Source organism: Elephantulus edwardii, unplaced genomic scaffold, assembly GCF_000299155.1.
Source record: "Elephantulus edwardii isolate Elephantulus edwardi_28Jun2011 unplaced genomic scaffold, EleEdw1.0 scaffold00145, whole genome shotgun sequence".
NCBI lineage: Eukaryota > Metazoa > Chordata > Mammalia > Macroscelidea > Macroscelididae > Elephantulus > Elephantulus edwardii.
The window spans coordinates 7,091,849-7,113,075 of record NW_006399895.1 but is presented as its reverse complement, the minus strand read 5'-3'; the positions used below and the strand labels follow the sequence as shown (position 1 = coordinate 7,113,075).

General features: G+C 39.1%; 1 protein-coding gene across 1 annotated transcript in view; it reads right to left on the bottom strand.

Moving 5' to 3' along the window:
* Window positions 1-21,006, bottom strand: part of LOC102870185 (zinc finger protein 280D-like) — a 124,209-nt gene extending 103,203 nt beyond the window's left edge. The window contains 2 exon segments of the mRNA XM_006894532.1: window positions 20,828-20,909; window positions 20,911-21,006. Coding sequence (XP_006894594.1) covers window positions 20,828-20,909; window positions 20,911-21,006 — 178 coding nt within the window.
* Between the last annotated feature and the right edge of the window lie 221 nt (window positions 21,007-21,227).

The following is a 21,227-nucleotide window of genomic DNA, read 5'->3' as shown; positions in this document are numbered from 1 at the left end:
AAACAAAACTTCTTTAACAGGGAAAAAAGGAAACCCATAGATTAGGAAAAAATATTTGATAATGACTTATAAGGGACTCATATCTAAAATGTATAGATTGCTCCAGCACCTCAATAAGAAAAAGGGCATAGGATATGAATAGATATTTCACCAAAGATGACATTCAGATAGCAAACACACACGAAGAAAAGTTCAAAATCCCTAGCTATCAGAGAGATGCAAATAAAAACAACTATGAGATATCATTTCACCCCAGTAAGAGGAGCAAAGTTCAATAGAGCAGCAAATAAATGCTGGCAAGCTTGTGGAGAGATTGGAACACTTATTCACTGCTGATGGGAGTGTGAAATGGTACAAACACTATGGAAGGTGGTCTGGCACTTTCTCAAAAAGTTGGAAAGAGAAATACCCTTTGATCTAGCAATGCCACTAATGGGAATATATACCCTAAAGAACCCAGAATAGCCATCCAAAGAGATATATGTACACCCATGTTTATTGCTGCATTACATATAATAACAAAGATATAGATGCAGCCCAAATGCCCATCAACAAATGAATGGATAGAAAACTATAGTATATTCATACAATGGAAAACACAGCACCGAAAAACAAAGAACCAATAAAACATTACACAATACAGATAACCCTGGAGCACATGATGCTAAATGAAATATCTCAGTCACAAAAGGACAAATACTGTATAGCACCACAGTTATAAAGCAGATCTGACATGGGGGGTTGAGAGGATAATAGGATAACAGTGGATAGATAAGACCGTTCCACCGGAACAGATGAAAGAAAGGAATATATGATTAGATGTTATGCATACCACAACAGCTCAGAATAAGAGGTATATCATTGCAAAGACAAGGAGGAGGAGATAGGTAACTGTGTAACAATGAATGAATATTTAAAAAAAAAAAAAACCAAACAAAAACCAAAACCTGTGAACTGGGGGAGAGGGACAGAAGGGAGAGGTTGTAAAATATACAACAACGGATGAATGAAAATCTAACTTCTCTGTAAATGTTCGTTACAATCACAATTAAATTTTTTTTTAAAAATTATCCCTATTTGCAAGTGGTATTTTCCTCCAGTCTTGAGAATACAGAAAATCCTAAAGACTCGAGAAGAAAAGTATTGGATCTAAATGCCAATTCAGCAAAAGGCAGGATACAATATGAACATATATAAGTCAGACTCCTCTACAGTGACAAAGAACTCTAAGAAAAAGAAAACAATACTGTTTACAGTAAAAGATGAAATATTTAGGAATAAATCTTAACCGGGGTTAAAAAGACTAAAGAAAACACAAGTTGTTAGTGCTATGTGCCATCAAGTCAGAACCAACTCATAGCTGACCTTCCAGCAGATTTTTCAGAGGCAGTTAACTGCACAAGAAGAGACTATTCATCCTTCTCCCAAGGAGTTGATGGATTCAAATCATGTACTTCTGGGATTGCAGTGCAGCCTTTTATCATTAAGTCACCACAGCTCCCTAAGAGACCTACCTAAATGGAAGAATTTAAAATGCTCATACATTAAAAAAAAAAAATCTACAGATATAACGTAATGCCAATATCATGATTATTCTTCAAAGAGATAAAAAAAGTAATCACTAATTACACATAGAAAGCAAAAAGATCCTGAATAAGGAAACAATATTGAAGAGGAAGGGAGCTCTGGTGGTTAGGAGTAAGAAGCTTCACTGAAATCTCAAAGGCACACAGTTCAAATTCACCAGCTGCTCCCCCGGAGAAGTATGCACAATCTCCTCTCACACAATTAACTGCTTCTAAAAATCCGCTGGAGAGTCTGCTATGAGTTAGTTCTAACCTGACAGGGGCACAACAACTGAAGAAACAGCTTGAATTTGTTTTTCAGGTTTTTTTCAAATTGAGAAATGCCAAGTAAGTTCATCTCCTTTTCATTGTCTGACAATACCTCTTTGCACATTTCATTACAATGCTTTGCCTTCTTTAGCTGGCCTTTGAAATCTTCTGCTCATTTCTTTACATTACTATTTCTTCCCTGTGTTTTGGCTTCTTGACATTCTAGTGCAATTTCAGAATCTCTTATGACACTCTTTTTGGTCTTACCCCCCACCTCCCATCTTTGTAATGAACTTTTTATGTCTTCCTAGATTATATCCTTCATATTACCCAATAACTGATCTGGTTTTCAATCATTAGTGACTCAAACCTATTCTTGAAACCATTTTTAAATTCAGGATCTTGTGGACTTGTTTTAATGTTCCTCAGCTTCAATCTGAACTTGTACAGGAGTAATTGATGGTCTGTTCCACAGTAAGCATCTGGTCTGGTTTTGACTGCTGATCCTGAGCCATTCCAACAACTCTTTAAACAAATACAGTCAATATGATTTCTGTGTAGTCTATCAAGTGAGGTCCAAATTCAAACCTCGAGATGCTATAAACAAAATTTTGATGATGCAGGAAGTATAAAAAAAGACAGAAGGAACACAGTTACTGTACCTAAAAAGAACTCATTGATACAGAGCCATTTCAGGAAATAGTATATGATCCAGAACCAAGGGTAATGATGGAATAAGTTCAAGCTATACTGAAGGTTCTGGGGGAAAAAACAAGGTCCCAGGAATTGACGGAATGCCAATTAACAAGTTCCAACAAACAGATGCAGCCTTAGGGATCCTCATCAGGGTGTACCAAAAAATCTAGAAGCCCTCCTGACAAATTTACTGTAAGAGATCCGTATTGTTCCCATTCCCAAAAGAAGTGACCCAAAAGAATGTGGAAATTATTGAAAAACACATATATTAATATCATATGCAAGCAAAATACTGCTAAAGATTATTTTAAAACAGCTGAATAGTACATCTACACTAAAATCTTTCTATCATGATGCTGCGTACTGATTCAGTGGGGAGGATTTTTGTTTTCTTGAGGCTTGTTGTTGTTGTTTGGCGCTGTCGAGTCATAGACGACTCATAGCGACCCTGTAATCTATACTGAAAGCTGTAGTCTCTGAATTTCCACAGTAAATGCTTTACGTTTACTTACCTTCTGCAATCAAGGCTGTGTCATTTGCATAAGATGCTGCATTCCTCTTCAGATGGCCCAACTTTTCAAAATATTTGCTCAGCATAAAAACTGAACAGGTGTGGAGAAAGGATATAATCCTGACTCACACCTTTCTAGATTCTATTCTTTTCCAAATGAATATAATTTAAAATTAATGATAGAATAGTTATTATTAATGAATCTTGCTTGTACATATGATCAGACTTTAAAAGTTGGCAGAAGTCTTCTATTTCTTCCTCTTGGGCTTTAGTTGTTGGTACATTTGAATGATAGTGATATTAACAGCTCTTCCCTGTACATAGATGGATTTATCCTATCACTCACAACATTGTACTTCAGGATGGATCTAGAAATAGTCTTTCTGTCTATGAGTAGAACCCCATTTTTCCTTACTCTTTCATTCCCAACACAGATTATGACTGATTCAAAGTGGCCCACACGAACCCATCTCAGATCACCAATGCCTTGTAGTTAAGAGCAACTGAGTTGCCCACAACGTGAGCAACCCTATATATAACAGATCTGAACTCTACCCTATCCTGAGCCAGTCTCACTGACTCCAACAGACCTAACCCCATAACCCCAGTTACTGTGTCAATCCAACTCATCCGTGGTCTTCCTCTCATGCACTATCCCTCCACCTTTCCAAGCATTATGTTCTTCTCTAAGGACTGCTCCCTCCTGACCCCGTACCCAAAGTATGTGAGATGGAGCCTCAAAACTCTTTGCATTGAAGGAGAAATTTGGTTTCACCTTCTCCAAGACAAACTAGATTGTTCTCCTGGCAGTCCATGGTATGCCAATATTTATGTGCTCCATTTCTTTTTTAATAAGGTCCAATTTTCATATCTTTAATATACTTTGTACATTCCATGTTTCAAATACTAGCAGCTGTTTGCAACTCTTTCTCCTCATTTTTGTGATTCCCAATAAGAGGGTTCAGCATCCAGTGCTATATGTAATTGGCTTACATGGAACCATTTCAGGAAATAGCTTATGACCAAGAACCAATAATAATAATAAAGAAGGAGGTTCAAGCTGTTCTAGCAAGAAATAAGGTCCCACGAACTGATGGAATATCAACTGACAAATTTCAGCTATTTGGACAACTGACTGGAAGAGATCCATTCCAAAGAGAGGAATTAAAAAAAAAAGTGGAAATTATTTAACAATATCACTAATGTCATATGTAAGCAAAATCTTGCATAAGATTTTCCAAAATCAACTAGAATAGCAGATTAACAAAGAATTGTCAGAAATACAAGCTGTGTTTAGAAGAGGCGGTGGCACTAGGATTATCAGTGCTGATGTCAGATGGATCATGGCTATAAGAATAGCATACCAGAAGGATGTTTATGTGTTTTAGTAACTACGCAAAGTATTTGATTGTGTGAATCAGAACTGTAGCTAATGTTTAGAAGAATGGGAATCCAAGTACATTCAACTGTACTCATGCAAAACCTACCTAGACCAGAAAGCTATTGCAGGGAACACTGCATGGTTCAAAATCAAGAAAGGAGTGCATCAGGAACATATCCTTCGATCTATATGCAGAACAGATGGAAGCTAGACTTTATGAAGAAGTATGTGGCATTAGGATTGGTGGAAGACTCAGCCACATCCTGCATTATGCAGATGACACAACAGACCCATGACAGATGGAAAAAAGATTGAAGCTGTTAAGACTTTCATCTTTCTCAGATCAACAATCAACACTTTTGGCACCAGCAGTCAGGAAATCAAAAGATAAGGTGCACTGTAGAAATCTGCGATCAAGGACTTCTCCAGAGTGTCAAAGAGCAAACAATGTCAGCTTAGGAACTAAAATGTGCCTGATCCAAGTCATCGTCTTCTCAGTTGGTTACTATGCATCTGAGAATTAGACATTGAATAAGGATCAACAGATGAAGAATTGTGGTGGCCTTTGAGTTATGGTGCTGGGGAAGAGTACTGAATATACCATGGACTGCCAATACAACAAACAGGTTTGTCATGGAGTGAGAGAACCAGTTTGAGACGATGAGGATGGCACAGGATAGGGCAAGCCATTGTTCACAGGGTCACTATGAATTATAGTCAACTGAAGGGCACAAAACACCACCAACACAGAATAATTAAGATTAAAAATGCAAATTAATAACATTCTAGATTGCCAATTATCAATAATAATTCTTACTAATATATTTACTAATTCTAGAATAATAGTATTAAGGATCCAGGAATAAACTCATCCACTATGAACAGGTGACCTTTTACGTGGAAAAAAATTCTCTTTAACAAATGGTGCTGGTAAAACTGGATCTCTCTATTTTCAGATAATTGAAACAAAGTCCATTAAAAAAAACAAAAAAACTCAAGACCAAAAAACTGGGACCAAGGCACAAATCTTAAAAGTACAAAAATCATTAAAGAAGAAATTGGGGCAAAATTAGGAACACTAATACATTACATAGACAGACTATCAAACATAACTGAAAATGCACAATCAGTAGAGCATAAACTAGATGACAGAGATCTCCTAAAAATTAAATTTTTGCACACATCAAAATACTTCTCAAAAAAAAGGGAAAAGATCCTACAGATAAAAAAAATTATTTGGTAATGAGTTGTTGTTGTTGTTGTTATGTGCCGTCGAGTCGCTTGAGACTCATAATGACCCTATGTACAAAAGCCCTAAACCCTGCTCTATCCTGTGCCAATCACACTGCCTCTGACACACCCATCCCGATTACCCCAGTCACTGAATCAATCCACCTCATAGAGGGTCTTCCCCTCCTGCGCCATCCCTCCATCCTCCCAAGCGTGATGTCCCTCTCCGAGGCCTTGTCCCTCCTTACAACATGTCCAAAGTATGTCAGACGAAGCCCCAGAATTCTTGCCTCCAAGGAACACCCTCTCCAGGATGAACCTGTTTGTTTTCTTTGCAGTCCATGGTATATTCAATACTCTTCTCCAGTACCACAGCTCAAAGACATCAATTCTCCTTCCAGCCTCCCTAGACACTGTCCAACTCTCCGATGCATAACAAGTGATTGCAAAGACCATAGCCTGTATCAGACACACCTTATTCTCCAGAGTGACACCATTACTCTTCAGTACCCTGGAGAGGTCCCAAACAGCAGACTTTCCCATCGCAATACATTTTTTTTTTATTTCCTGGCTGCTAGTGCCAAGAGTGTTGACCATGGAGCCAAGCAGACTAAAGTTGTTAACAATCTCAATCTCTTCACCATCCATCCTGATGCTGCCAACTGATCCAGTGGTGAGAATCTTTGTCTTCTTGACATTGAGCCTCAATCCATACCGAAGGCTGCGTCCTTGACCCTCTGCAGCAAGCATTTCAGGTCCTACTCAGTTTCAGCAAGCAGGGTTGTGTCATCTGCATAAAGCAAGTTGTTAATAGATCTTCAACCAATCCTGACGCCACACTTCTCCTCACAGAGCCCAGCCTCTCGGATGATCTGTTCTGCATACAAGTTGAAAAGGTATGGAGATAGGACACATCCCTGGTGTACACCTTTGCCAATTTTGAACCGTGCAGTGTTTCCTTGCTCTGTTCTGACAACTGCCTCTTGGTCCAAGTATAGGTTTTGCATTAGCACAATCAAGTGTTCTGGGATTCCCATTCTTCTCAGTGCCAGCCACAGTTTGTTATGATCCACACAGTCAAACGTCTTTGCATAATCAATGAAACACAGATATACATTTTTCTGGTATTCCCTGCTTTCAGCTAAGATCCATCTAACATCAGCTACAATATCCCCCCTACCACGACCCCTTTGAAATCGAGCCTGGACTTCTGGCACTTCTCTGCTGATGTGCTGTTCCAGTCGCTTTTGGATAATCTTCAGTAAAATCTTGCCTACATGTGAAATCAATGAAATTGTTCTATAGTTTCCACACTGTTGGGTCACCCTTCTTTGGAATGGGAACAAATGTAGATCTCTTCCAGTCCATTGGCCAAGTGCTTGTTGTCAAGATTTCTTGGCACAACTTGGTGAGCACATCCAGGGCAGCATCTGTTAGCTGCAATACGTCAACTGGTATACCATCTATTCCTGGGGCCTTATTTTTTGCTATTTCCTTCAAAGCAGCTTAAACTTCTTCCTTCATCACCATAGGCTCTTGCTCATATGTTATTTCATTAAATTCTTCTTTGTCTTCCAATTCCTTTCAATACAGTGACTCAGTATATTCTTTCCATCTTCTTTTAATAGTTCCTGGATCATTTAACATTCTTCCTAAGGCATCCTTGATTATAGCAACTCAAGGTTTGAATTTGTTCTTTTGAACAAATTTGAATAAGTTCCTTGAGCTTAAGAAATGCTGAACAAGTTCTGCCCTTTTGATTTTTTGACTCCAGCTCCTTGCACATTTCATTGTAATATTTTGCTTTGTCATCCCATGCAGCCTTTTTGAATCTTCTGTTCAGCTCTTTAGTATCTTGAATTCTTTTTGTGCTTTGGCTTCTCTACGCACCAGTGCAATCTTCAGAGTTTCTTCAGACATCCATTTTGGTCTTTTTATTCTCTTCTGTCTTTGTAATGGCCGTTTGCACTCTCCCGGATGATATATTTGACATCCTCCTACAACTCATTAGGTCTTCGCTCATTAGTGTTCAAGGCCTCAAACATGTTCCTGAGATGTTTGTGAAATTAAGGTGGGATGAACTCACAGTTATATTTTGGTTCCCGTGGATTCGGTTTAATTTTCCTCAGCTTCAGCTTGAACTTGCATATGAGTAGTTGGTGGTCTGTTCCACAATCTGGCAATAATATACCTCACATGGGACGTATCTCTAAAATTTACAAAGAACTCCAACACCTAAACAAGAAAAAAGTAGCCCAATTACAAAATGAGCAAAGGACATCAAGGGACAACTGCTTTTATAATCTGTCCTGCTAACAACAGACTATTTATGAGAAGCCTCAGGTCAACGTATGTGTAAGTCCATATTTTCCATTAAAAGCTCCATTAGTGGCTCAGTTCCCCACTTCCTCTCTGTCACGTGCATTTGAATATCTATGTGCTAGATGGTTCTCAAGAAACTCAGACACCTCAGGGGAATTCATCAGGAGACTGTAGGTGTATGCAGGCCAGGTATTTTTGTAGAAACTGGTGAGCAATAGGCCAGGCTGTATGCAGCACAGTCCCACTGTTGCTTCTATGTTGGTGTTTTGACAAACTTCCAGTGTGGAAAAGTGTTCTTGTTATATTGCTGCTTTAGCCGTTTATGATTTGCAAGATCATGTTCTTGTTATATTGCTGCTTCAGCTGTTGATGATTCGCAAGACCATGTGTGTGCAGTTAAGGTAACAGGAGACCAAAGAGACTAACTGTAATGGCTAAAAAAAAGCCAATCTTCAGGCTAACACCACAACACCTTACTAATAAAAGAACAAACACATGAAGAAATGCCCAAGATCATTGGTGCTGTTGTTACATGCCATCAAGTCATTTTCAACTCATAATGACCCTCTGTACTATAACAGCTCTGAACCCTGCTCTATCTTAAGCCAATTTCATTGTCTCCAACACAACGACCCCCATTACCCAGTCTTTGAATCATCTCACCTAGGGTCTCTCTCTCTCCTGAGTTGTTCTTTTACCCTTCCAAGTATGATGTTCTTCTCCAAGGACTCGTCCCTCCTGGCAACAGGCCCAAATATGAGACAGAGCTTCAAAACCTATTCTCAAAACTCATTGCCAGCAAATTGGAATCAACTCAAAGCTAACTCTAGTGGGTTTCCCAAATGTCAATCACCTGAGAGGAGACTTCCCACCTTTCTTCCTGAGATTCACTGGTAAGTTCAAACTACCAGAGAGATGTGTGTGACCTTTGGCTTAGCAGTGCAACTCCTTAAGAACTGATTTTGTTGTTAGGCACCATAGTTGCCTATGACTCACAGTGACGCATATGGACAACAGATCTGAAGCATGCCTTACGTGTACCATTCTCTTGATCCCTGATATGCTAAGCCCATTGGTACAGATACTGTGCCAATTCATCCTGTTGGGAGTCTTCCTCTCTTTCACCAACCCTCTCTAAAGAATATCAAAGATGCATCTCTCTTAGAGCTAGGGATTTTGAACATTTCTTCAAGTGCTTGTTGGCCATCTGAATGTCTTCTTTGGTGAAGTGTCTGTTCATATCTTGTGCCCATTTTTCAATTGGATTATTTACCTTTACATTGTTGTGGTTCTCAAGTATTTTATAAATTCTAGTATTAAGCCCCTTATCTGACATGTCATTACCAAAAACTTGTTCCCAGTCTGTGGCTTCCCTTTTTACCCTATTGGAGAAGTTTTTGGATGTGCATAGAGATTTGATTCTTAGAAGGTCCCATTCATCTATTTTATCTTCTCTTGGTTGTAGATTTTTCAGGATACTTGGAAGACTGTTTATGTTGTGGATTAGGACTACTAGAGTTCTTCCAAGGTTTTCTTTAATGAAGCTTATAAAATCCCTAGCTCTAAGAGAGATGCAAATCAAAACAACTATGAGATATCATCTCACCCCAGTAAGAATAGCAAAATTTAACAGAACAGTAAGCAACAAATGCTGGCGAGGTTGCGGAGAAACTGGAACCCTTATTCATTGTTGGTGGAAGTGTAACATGATGCAAACACTGTGAAAAGTGGTGTGGCGCTTCCTTAAAAAGTTGCAAATAGAGATACCATTTGACCCAGCAACTCCACTACAGGGAATATACCCTAAGAGACCATAACCGACATCCAAGCAGATATATGCACACCCATGTTCATCGCGACTTTGTTCACAATAGCAAGGAGTTGGAAACAGCCTAAGTGCCCATCAACAGACGAATGGATAGAGAAACTGTGGTATATTCACACAATGGAATACTACGCTGCATTGAAAAACAAGGAACTCATGAAATATTATTAAAAATGGGTAATCCTGGAGGACATTATGCTGAATAAAATATCTCAGTCACAGAAAGACAAATACAAAATGCCACTGTTGTAGAATGGGACTGACATCAGGGTTTGCTAAGACAGAGAAAAACTGGATAGATTATGTATACTGAATTGAAACAGATGAGGGAGAAAAGAGTTTAAAAGCATTTATATGATATAGTTTTATGATTATCATAGGAATCCGGAATTAAGGTTGCATAGTGGAGTGCATTTGGGGTGGGGGCAAGGGGATTGTATACCAACAAAGAAATTTATTTTTTGCTTTTCAAAGAGAAGAACAAACTGGGGTTGGGGAGAAGGCAGAGAAAAAGTATAACAATGAATGAATGGAAATCCAAAATCTCTGTATATGTTCATTAAAATAAATAAAATTTAATTTAATTTTTTTTTATTTTATTATTTTTTTGTGTGCGTGTACCGTCAAATCAGATCTGACTGGTACAGGAGGAGATTGCCCCTCCTTCCCCGGCAGAGCATCTGGTGGATTCGAACCGGGCGCCTCTGGGATTGTAGTTGCAGCTCCTTGCCACTAATAAAATTAAATTTAAAAAAAAAGAATATCAAAGATGCACATTAAAACAATGAGATATCCTCTTGCCCCTAACAATAATAACCAAGTTCAATAGACAACAAACAGCAAATACTGGCAAGGGTTTGGAGAGACTGAAACTCTCATACACTTCTGGAGGAAATGTAAAATGGTAAACCAGTATGGACAACAGTGTAGCACTTCCTTGCATGATTGGAAATGGAAGTATCACTTGATCTAGTGATCCCACTATTAAGTATGTTGTTGTTGTTAAGTGCCGTTGACATAGGTGACTCACAGCAACCCTATGAAGGAAAGACCTGAACACTTGTATAACTTTCATCCTTTCTCCAGGTTCACAGGGTTTCTTAAGGCAAGCTATTTTGAAGTGGATGCCACTCCTGCTTCCAAGCTTGTTTTAACCAGGGAGTTTCACCAAACACTGTCCACCATGGGTAACCATTATCACATTTCACACAACAGTGTCACAGTGTTCAGCTTCACAGCAACCAGTTACCTCTGTATAGCAAGTGGAGAGACCAGGGCTATATAACCTAAAAGAATGTTTGACCAAAAACAATTAAAAACTGCCCTGGGAGCCACGGATTAACATCACCCACCTTTGGTTTGGTAGCATCACTTTCTGTTCACTAGGCCAACTGATCTCTCTATGCTGCTGTTGTACCATGAAGATACAGATACAGATAAAGAGAGATAGAGATGGAGACAGATGATACAGATGAAGACAGAGATGACATAGATAACCTAAAAAAGTAAGAGCTGTCATATGAACCTGCAAAGAGCCAAAGTGTGAAGCACAGTAATTGGATAAAGAAATGATGGTCCATTCATTCATTCAATAAGTATTATATGACATGATAGAACAATAAAGCACTCATAAAACACTGCACAATACAGGAAATATGCTGAATAAAATCAATCATATATGAAAGAGCAACTTTGATACAAACCCACAATTTTTAAAAAGTTAAGGAAAGGTTTTATAGAATCATTCCAGGATTGTTACTAGGAATGGGTAGGGGACAGCAGGGAGAAAAAATGATAAGCTGAAAATAAAAAAATGTATATGAACTTTGTTACATAAACTAGTATAAAATAAAAATTGTATATAAAAAAAAGATGATAAGCTGGGTAAAGGAAAATGCAATACACAATAAGGGACTGACAAAAAAAATCTATTTTTCTCATTGCCATCGAATTATAGTGAAGTCATAGTGACCTTCCATTGTGTTTCCAAGGCTATAATTTGCAAAGAAAGAAATCTTTAGTTCTTAGAATTGCATGCCAGTGGATGTGATGAACTGCCAGAGAGCCATGGTCTTTGGGCCAGCAGCATAGCTCACTAGGAACTACATGACCCGAGGTCCTTTAATTAATGAACTATAATCAATATAACATTTTAAAAAGGCATGAATGATTGAAAAATAAGGATTTGTACATTTTCATTCCATTAGAAAAAAAAATTGTAAAGTAGAAGTCTAAGAAAAAGCAATCACATTTAATTGAAGATTAAGACGTCAATGCCTCCTAAATAAATGATAAATGTGCACTGTTCCTGGATAGGAAGACTCAATATTGCGAAAATCACAATCCTCCCCAAAGCAATCTACATCTTCAACGCAATCCCAATCTAGATACTAAACTCATTTTTCAAGGAGACCGAAGGGGAAACTGTCAAGTTTATTTGGAGAAGAAAGAGAATCCGAATAAGCAAAGCAATTCTGAAAAACAAAAATGAAGTGGGAGGTTTTGACCTCAAAACCTATTACACAGTGGGAGTAACCAAAACAGTACTGTACTGGTACAATGTCAGGCACAAGGACCAATGAAACATAATTGAGAACCCAGAAATGAATGCAGCTATCCATGGCCAACTGATATTTGACAAGGAAATAAAACCTATCAAATGGAGAAAGGACAACTCTTCAACAAATGATGCTGGCAAAAGAATGATCCCTGTAGAAAGCTAAAACAGGATACACATCTCACACCATACACAAAAATCAACACTAGGTGTATCAGAGACCTGGGAGTCTCTGAAACCCAAAGCCACAAATTTCATCAGAGACAAACAAACTGGGGTCATGTTAGATGGCCTAGTCCACGGTATAAAGGGACTGCCATATACAGCCAGAAATGCAAAATCTGGAGAAGATAACACTGATGAATGTGACCTTCTAAAGATTAAGTCCATGTGTGCATCGAAAGTTTTTCCAACAGAGTGAAAAGAAAGCCTACCAACTGGGAAAAAATTCGGCAATAATACCATTTCAGACAAAGTTCTCATTTCAAAAGTTTACAGAATCCTACAGTGACTCCACAAGGAAAAGACTGGCAACACAATTACAAAATGGGCAAAATATATGGAAAGCCTTTTCAGAGGAAGACATTTGAATGGTCAAAAGACAGATGAAAAAATGCTCAAAACCAGTGGCAATAAGAGAGATGCAAATCAAAACCAGAATGAGGTACCCACCTCGCTCCAGTAACAGTGGCAAAGTTTATCAGGACAGCAAGTAATAAATGTTGGAGAGGATGTGGAGAGATAGGAACTCTAAATTGTTAGAGGGATTGCAAAATGGTACAACCACTCCGGAAGGCAGGTTGGTGTTTCTTCAGAAAGCTGGACATAGAAATTCCACATGACCCATCTATTCCACTGCTTAGAATATACCCTGAGAAAATGAGAACTGAGGCATAGAGATTTGTACACCAATGTTCATAGCAGCATTAATCACCATTTCAAGAACATGGAAACAGCCCAAATGTCCAACCACAATCAAGTGGATTGAGAAACTATGGTATATTCACAGGTTCTGTAAATCATGACCCAAATTCCAAGGGACTGGAGAGCCTTTATAAAGTGAACTCAGTCCCATTAGGACAAATACTGTATAATACAGGTTACTGTAGAAATAGATAACTAGAAACCATGTATGAGGATCTAAGGATGGAGGGTGGGAGCAGAGGGGTGAGGATGGGTCGAGGGCATAATCCTAGGGTCGCACAATTTGATGAGTGAGTTAAGAAAATGGGAAAGATCCAGCGTGAAAAATGTATACAAACTTTGTAAGTAAACCAGTATAAAATAAAAAAGTCTATAATACAAAGAGAAAAATAAGTGAATGTCTCCTGGAACAATGTTTCATTCTGCTCCTCCTTTGGAGCCAACTCAAGGGCAACCCACCTCCTTACTAACCAAAAGATAAACAGCCCTCAATAAATAAATAAAAGACTTAGTCACTTTGAAAAATAAGATACACAATTGGCCAATAAGCACAAGAAAAGATGCCCAGCACTATTAGTGATTTGTTGCTGTGTTGCTGAGTTGATTCTGACTCAGAGTAGCTTGCGGGACAGAGTAGAACTGACTCAAGGCATTTACAAGGCTGTCATCATTATTAGATGGACCACATCTTTCTCACATCTCACAGAAGGACAAGTAAGTTTAAACTATCGATTTTTCAAATAGTAGGTAAGTGCTGTTATAACTATGCCATTGTGGTCCTTTCAGTAATTATTGCTGTTATTATGCACCATCCAGTCAGAACCACTTATAGCTCACTCTCAAGCAGGTTTTCAGAGGCAGTAAATCACACTGGAAAAGACTGTCCATCTTTCTCCTGCAGAGCAGCAAGTGGATTCAAACTACATATCTGGATTGGCAGCACAACACTAAGCCACTAGACTACAGAGGAACAAATCAAAACTATAGGGAAGTGACAGAAAAAGATTATTTTCAAGGATCCTTTGGGGACTTACTCAGTCCTACCGTACATAGTTATTTCATGTTCAACAAAATAACAATACGTCAATTCTGAAATGACTAATAGCTGACCCCCTAGCAGGTTTTTAGAGACTATAAATTTCATTGCTTCTTACACTAGGCCACCAGAGCTCCTTTATTTAATGTTAGTGACCACCAACTGCCCCCTCTTGCAATCTTATGCACAATGGAATGAAGAACACTGTCTAATCTTGCACTCTCCCTATGATCAGTTGTAAACTGAACTATCATGATTCACAGAGGGTTCTCAATATTCTGGTAGTAGATCACCAAGGCTTCCTTCCTAGTCCACCCAAGTCTGAAAGCTGCACAGCCTTACAGTAATACGTAAGCATCCACCGAAAAAGAGGTGATGCCAGCACATGAGGCACACTCATGGAGTATAACTCCTGAATTTTATCACTGAAGCACCAATGTGCCCCCATCAATGAATGAGGTATATAAAGTTCTGCCTACACTGATAAACAAGGGAAATTTTTGCTTCTGTTTCTTAAAATATTCCCAAATGAAAATGCTGAATTATATATAGAATCTCTCATAATCCATTCTGGAATTATAAAAAGTATAAAGAGGCTGCAAATACAGTCAGAATTGTAGTCAGGGTGGGGATAACATCAGTGAATTGGATCTTCTAAAGATTAAGTCCCTGTATGCATCAAAAACGTTTACCAAAAAGGTGAAAACTACTCACTAGGGAAAAACTATTTGGCAGTGCCATCTCAGACAAAGGTCTCACAACAAAAGTCTGGACAATATTGTAAGGCTTTCACAAGAAAAAGACTGACAATCCAACTACAAAATGGACAATAACATTGAAAACCTTTTCACATAGAAAGACACTAGGATGGCCAACAGACACAAGAAGAAATGCTCAAAATCACTGGCAATAAGAAAGATGCAAATCAAAACCACAATAAATTACCAACGAGTAGCAGCTACAAAGTTTAACAGGAAGCAAGCAATAAATGTTGAAAAGGATGTAGAGAGATTGGAACTCTCATATACTGCTGGTGGGATTGTAAAATAGTACCACCACTCTGTAATAGTTTGGTGTTTCCTCAAAAAGCTGAACACAGAAATTCCCTATGAGCCAGCTATTCCACTGCTAAGAGTATACCCTACTAAGGATAACAGAAATGAGACACAAAGTTGTACAGTGATGTTCATAACAGTGTTATTCACAAAAGCAAGAAAAGGGAAACAGCCCAAATGTCATCAACAACAAATTGGCTGAGAAATTGTGGTACTGAGAAACTGTGGTACATTTACACGATGGAATACCATGTAGCACTCAGGAGCTACGATTTTTGAAAAATATTATGTAACATGAGAGAGTCTAGAAAGCATTAGGCTGAGCGAACTCAGTCTCACAAAGCCAAATACTGCAGACCATTATTGTAAAAAAAGAATTGCTACTAAGATTTGCACAAAAGTCCAAAGAGGAAAAGTGAAGAGGGGGCTGAGGTTGGGGAGAAGGGAAATCACGAGGTCAGAGAGTTTGGTGGGCTGAGGGAGGGGGTAAAGGAATCAGGAAAGATCCAGTAGGGACCTGAAAATGCGGGGTAATAATTGGCATGGATCAGCAGGGACTAATTTTATAAAATGCAATGTATAGCAATGATTGTATGAAATACAATGTGAATAGAGGAATGTGTGAAACACATGTAGATGAATTTTGTATGCAAGCTAACAGAAGATAAAAATATTCTTTTAAAAAAGATACTCAGTTATCATTAACTATCAGAACCTTAATGACATACAATTTTCCCCTCACTAGGTTGGCTACAATCAATAAGCAATACATACTGATGAGAGAGAATGTGAAGAAATTGAAATTCTTATCTCATGCTGGTCAAACAAACAGTATACAGAGCCTGTGGAAAAATCTGGGAATTTGTAAAAAAATATAAATATTTTCAAAACTATAATAAAACCCAGCATTTACACTCCTAAATAGTTACTACCCAACATACTTGAAAGCAAAAGACCAAGAACTATTAAAAATTGCCACAAGATAGGAACCACCTAAATCCATCTACAGATGCTAGATAAACAAAATCTGATTTATACACACAATATTACTTAGCCATAAAGAGAAATGAAGTCCTGATGCATGCTACAACACGATGAACTCTGAAAATATTAGTAAATTAAGTCAATTACAAAAGGACAAATACAGTATCATTTTATAACACAAAATATCTAGAAGCAAATGTATAACAAAATTTATTAGTGTTTTACAGGAGTGGGAGAGGGGTCACTGTTTAGGAACCATTGAGTTTCTGTTTAGGGTGATGGAAAACTTGGGAACACACATTGGTGATAGCTGCCTAAGGTGACTGGTCTAACTGATCTCAATAAATTCTATAGTGTGTAAAGTATTAAATTAGTAAACACTGTATTATATATGGGGTTTTTGGCAACAATGTCTTTTTTTTAAAAGGAAACTTTGGAGGGTAAAGGAAATGGAAAAGATCTGGCAGGGATATGGAAAGACAGGGTAATGGTGAGCATAGTAACACATAATTAACGGGAATGATTGTATTAAATACAATGTGAATAAAGGACAGTGTGCAACACAATGCATACAAACTTTGTAAGCAAAATAAAATAATTTTTTTAAAAAAACAAACCCAATAAAATAAAAAAGAAACCTTCTTCTACACAACAGTATATCCCCACTCCCTATTGATCTTGATCCAGCTTGCAACCGTTTGCTCTAATTACCACTCCACACAGCTACTCCATCAATCAAAACTGAGCTGAGCACAATTATGTGGAGCAGCAACATTATCTATTTCATAGTATTTTGCAGAATGATCCCCAAAGCTCAATTAAAAGTCAAATTACCTTTTGTTTTCATTTTTCTTGCTTTTCTTTTAGGTATTACACCCTATTTTTGAGAAACATCCTCCTTAGTCATTTTCTTAGTGTAATAGTCTGCTTCTCTACTCTCCTGCTCCTTTTTAGCTTTGTACAGATTCTTTTCCTTCTTACATAATTTAAGAACAGGTGTCAACCCTATAATAACTGTTCCTAAATCATGGATCTAATTAATTCCATAGTCTTAGTGTCACTTTTCAGTCAAACCTACCATTGATTTCTCAACTAAATTACAATCTCTCATCTCTTAACTGTTGAAAGCTGTCATCTGGATCTTAAAAGAACCTCTACATTTTCAAAAATGAATGTATCTCTCTCCATGTGATTTACTGCCTCTGCAAACCTGCTGGAGGGATAGCTATGAGTTTGGTTCTGACTTGATGGCGCTTAAGAACAGCAATGACAAGTACTCAAAGGGTCACTAGAAATTAGTTCTACAGTATTATTCTTAACAGCCAAGAATTGGAAACCACTCATGTACCCATCAATTAATAAATATATAAACAAAATATCAATATAAAAATCTAGCAATTTAAAAAGAAATGAAGTAATAATGTGTGGCAAAACATTATTGAACCACAAAAATATTATGTTAAGTGAAAGAAATCAAGTCTTTTGTGACACAACCAGTCTATGAATCATGCAATACATATCGTGTTTCATATATACAACATCTAGAACAGGCAGTCATTCTGTCTTCATAAACAGAAAGTAGATCAGTAGTTTCCAAGAACTAGAGGGTTTCCTTTGGAGATGATGAGAATTTTCTCAAACTAGAGACTGGTGATAGTTATACAACATGATAAATGTACAAAATGCCACTGAACTATACAATTTTAAAAGATCATCTTTCAGATCTTGAAACTGCAATTTTCTTCAGCGTGTTCCTCATTTGCTCTTGCTTCTATGTAATTGATTGCACAGTCCTATAAAAATTTTCTTCCAAAATATTTCCCAGTCACCCTAAACCTTTCCATTTACTCTATACCTATTCGAGACTCTAGAATCTCACACCTATGTTAGTTCTATTTTGTTATCGTTTGCATTATACCATCTCTCAGCATCCAGATATTTCTGCTTCCATTTATTCAATGTGGAGTCGTCACATTAACTATTTCCTAAAATAATGGTTTCACTGTATCATTTCCAATGAAGAGTTCAACAACTCTTCACCAAACCCAGTAGACTGAGGTTGTTAAAGTACTAGAAACTTCCAGAGTGCAGTGAGATGCAGAAAAGGACAAATGTTAACATATGTTAAAACTTCCACTGGTGATTTGTGCCACCAGGCTGCAAGAGTATATAACTGGGCAGCCTAGCCTAAGTAGGGAAAAGCACAAAATGGAGACACAGAAAAGCCAAGAACCAGGCAACGGGAAGGTTGAGATAGCAGTTCTCTAAAAGAAATTATTGCTTCATTATGTGCCTGTAGAGTCAATTCCAACTCCGCACCCTATGTGACAAATGAACTGCCCCAAAAGTTTTCCTAGGAAGTAAGGGGGGGGGGGGGGGAGATGTAACCAGATTTACTGTCCAGCTTTGGGGATTACTGGATCAACTCAAATGATCTATTAAAAATTTATGAACTCTATGAAGGCACTAGTTTGCTTTTTAGTGAGCACCTTGTGCTCTGGAATTCTTGACAAAATATCTGAGTGATTCTACTGAAGTCATTAATCCTCATTTCAAGCTTATAGAAAATATACTGAACAAGGGAACATTTTAAACATCACAAAGAAAACTGACACTAAAATACAGTATGAGATTTATTCTGAAAAACTATTACTGACATGGTCTCTTTGAAAGGTTGATGTTTAAAAAAAATCACAATTACCATAAATTAGAAAAGACTACCACAAATGTAATGCATGATAGGATCTTGGTTCCCACCTATGAAATGTGAAAAATACATTTGCATGCTCATACTAAGAAAGTCTTAACTTTCTTAGATTTAATTATAGCACTGCTGTTGTTGTGTGCTGTTGAGACAGAACTGACCCATAACTGACCCTCCAGTGGGTTTTCAGTGGCAGTAAATTTCATGGGAGGAGACTGCTCATCCTTCTCATGCAGAGTAACTGGTGGATGCATACCTTGTACCTTAGGATTGCAGTGCAGCTTCTTATGATTAGGCCACCAGAGCTCCCTAATAGTTCTGTAGTTATGTAGGAAGATGTCCTTGACTTTATGACAAACATACTGCCATGGACTGAATTGTGGCTCCCAAAATATGTCAAGTTGGCTAGGGTAGTCCCATTATTGCGTGGTTTTCTTCTATTTTTTTGTTATGTGACAGTCTTTTGTGTTATAAATGTTTACTTCAATATGTTAATGAGGCAAGATTAGTGTAGAGCTTTAGTCACTACCCTCACCACCCTTACTCAAATCACCACCCTTACTTAAGTCATACTTTCATCTTATAAGAGATTAAAAGAACAGTGAGAGTAGAGAAGATCTGGGTCCCAGTGCTGAGAACCTCCTAGACTCAGCAGAAGACTGATTACAAGGCAGATGGTACTCTCCACAGAGCAGTTTTCTGTCAACACAGACCACTTCAAAAGGAGAAACAAATGAGGATTTAACATACAATTTGAAAGAAATGTTTACTGATGTTAAAATATTTTTCAGAGCACAGTCCCAAACTCAATATTGTAAGCGACCCAGTCTCTTCACAAATACAGTACAATCACTTGAGTTGGTACACACACCTCACAAATGAAGAGAGGGGTTTTGGGGGTTTAAAACTCTAATTCTGGTTTCAAATTGTTGTTGTGTTGTTTAACGCCATGAAAAGACATCCAAGTGTTAAAATGCACTCTAACAATCTGAAATAATAAAGGAAACAAAGAATATCTCTTCAAGACCTGTGCTTCCAGGAGCTTGCTTCTTCACTTTTATTTGTTCCTTTATTGCTCGAGCGAAGTTATCAAAAACATGGTACAAGGGAGGATTCCTCTCTACAATGGCATAATCAGAATGAGATCATTCTTTAATTATGTGAAACCTTCAAAGCTGTTAGAACATTGCTTGGTGATCCACAAAGCCCTGTTCCAGGAGACAATAAACGGAGCTAAGGCAGAGTGGGGAAGTCCCTTTCATAGAGGAGGCCGACCGGTGGGGGAACCAGGCAGAAGGAGGTCCGCTGCCTCGAAGTTCAGAACCTCCTATGTCTCTTTTCCCACGACTGAAAGAACTCGAGGTTGGGTCTCTGCCAAACAACACAAAATGTTAACAACAACAACAACAAAAATCAAGGGAGTTGCCCTGAAAGATGCGTTATAACCGGAAAGAGGGCGCACAGGCGCAGAGGCCCTGGAAGATGAGGGGGAGGGAAGATCCGCGGCCTTCGCGGCCCAGGCCTGCCGCAGCCGAGCGGAATACCGCGTCGCGCGGGGATCCCTCCCACGCCGAGGCCGGCGCAAGATGGCCGCCCGGACGCCGACGCGCAGCTGCTTTCCTCCCCCGCGCTCTGGGCGCTCCCGGGTCTCCGGCCTCAAGACCCCCAGCCCACCGCCCCCGGAGCGAGGCGGCGCTAGCCGCGCGGGAGGGCCGCTGCCTGCTGCAGCGCCGGGCGAGCAGGCGGGCGGGGGCGGGGGGCGCTTACCGTGAGCAGAGCGGAGCGGATCGGCCTGACTGGGGACCTGAGGAGGAGGAGAAAGAGGAGGAGGAAAAGGAGGAGCACGAAAACACTACACCGCGGCGATCGCGGTGGCTCCCATTGCGGCGCAGGCAGCTGCGCTTAGGAAGGGGGGTTGTTCTTGTGAAGCCGCCGCGCTGCCTCATGGGTAGACTCCGGGTCAGCCTCTGTGCGTCCGGGTTCCTTTTCTTCTCGCCGACGCAGGAGGCGGGCGTGGGCATGTGCGCCGCCACGCAAGGCCTCGAAGGCCGCGCGCCAGCCTCGCACTGGCCGCGACCGAGGGCCATTGGTTAACGCCGGGGAGTGTGGGCCTGCTGGCCGCCAGGCCTTGACCTGCAGTCCGGAGGTCGGCACTGCGTCTGAATCT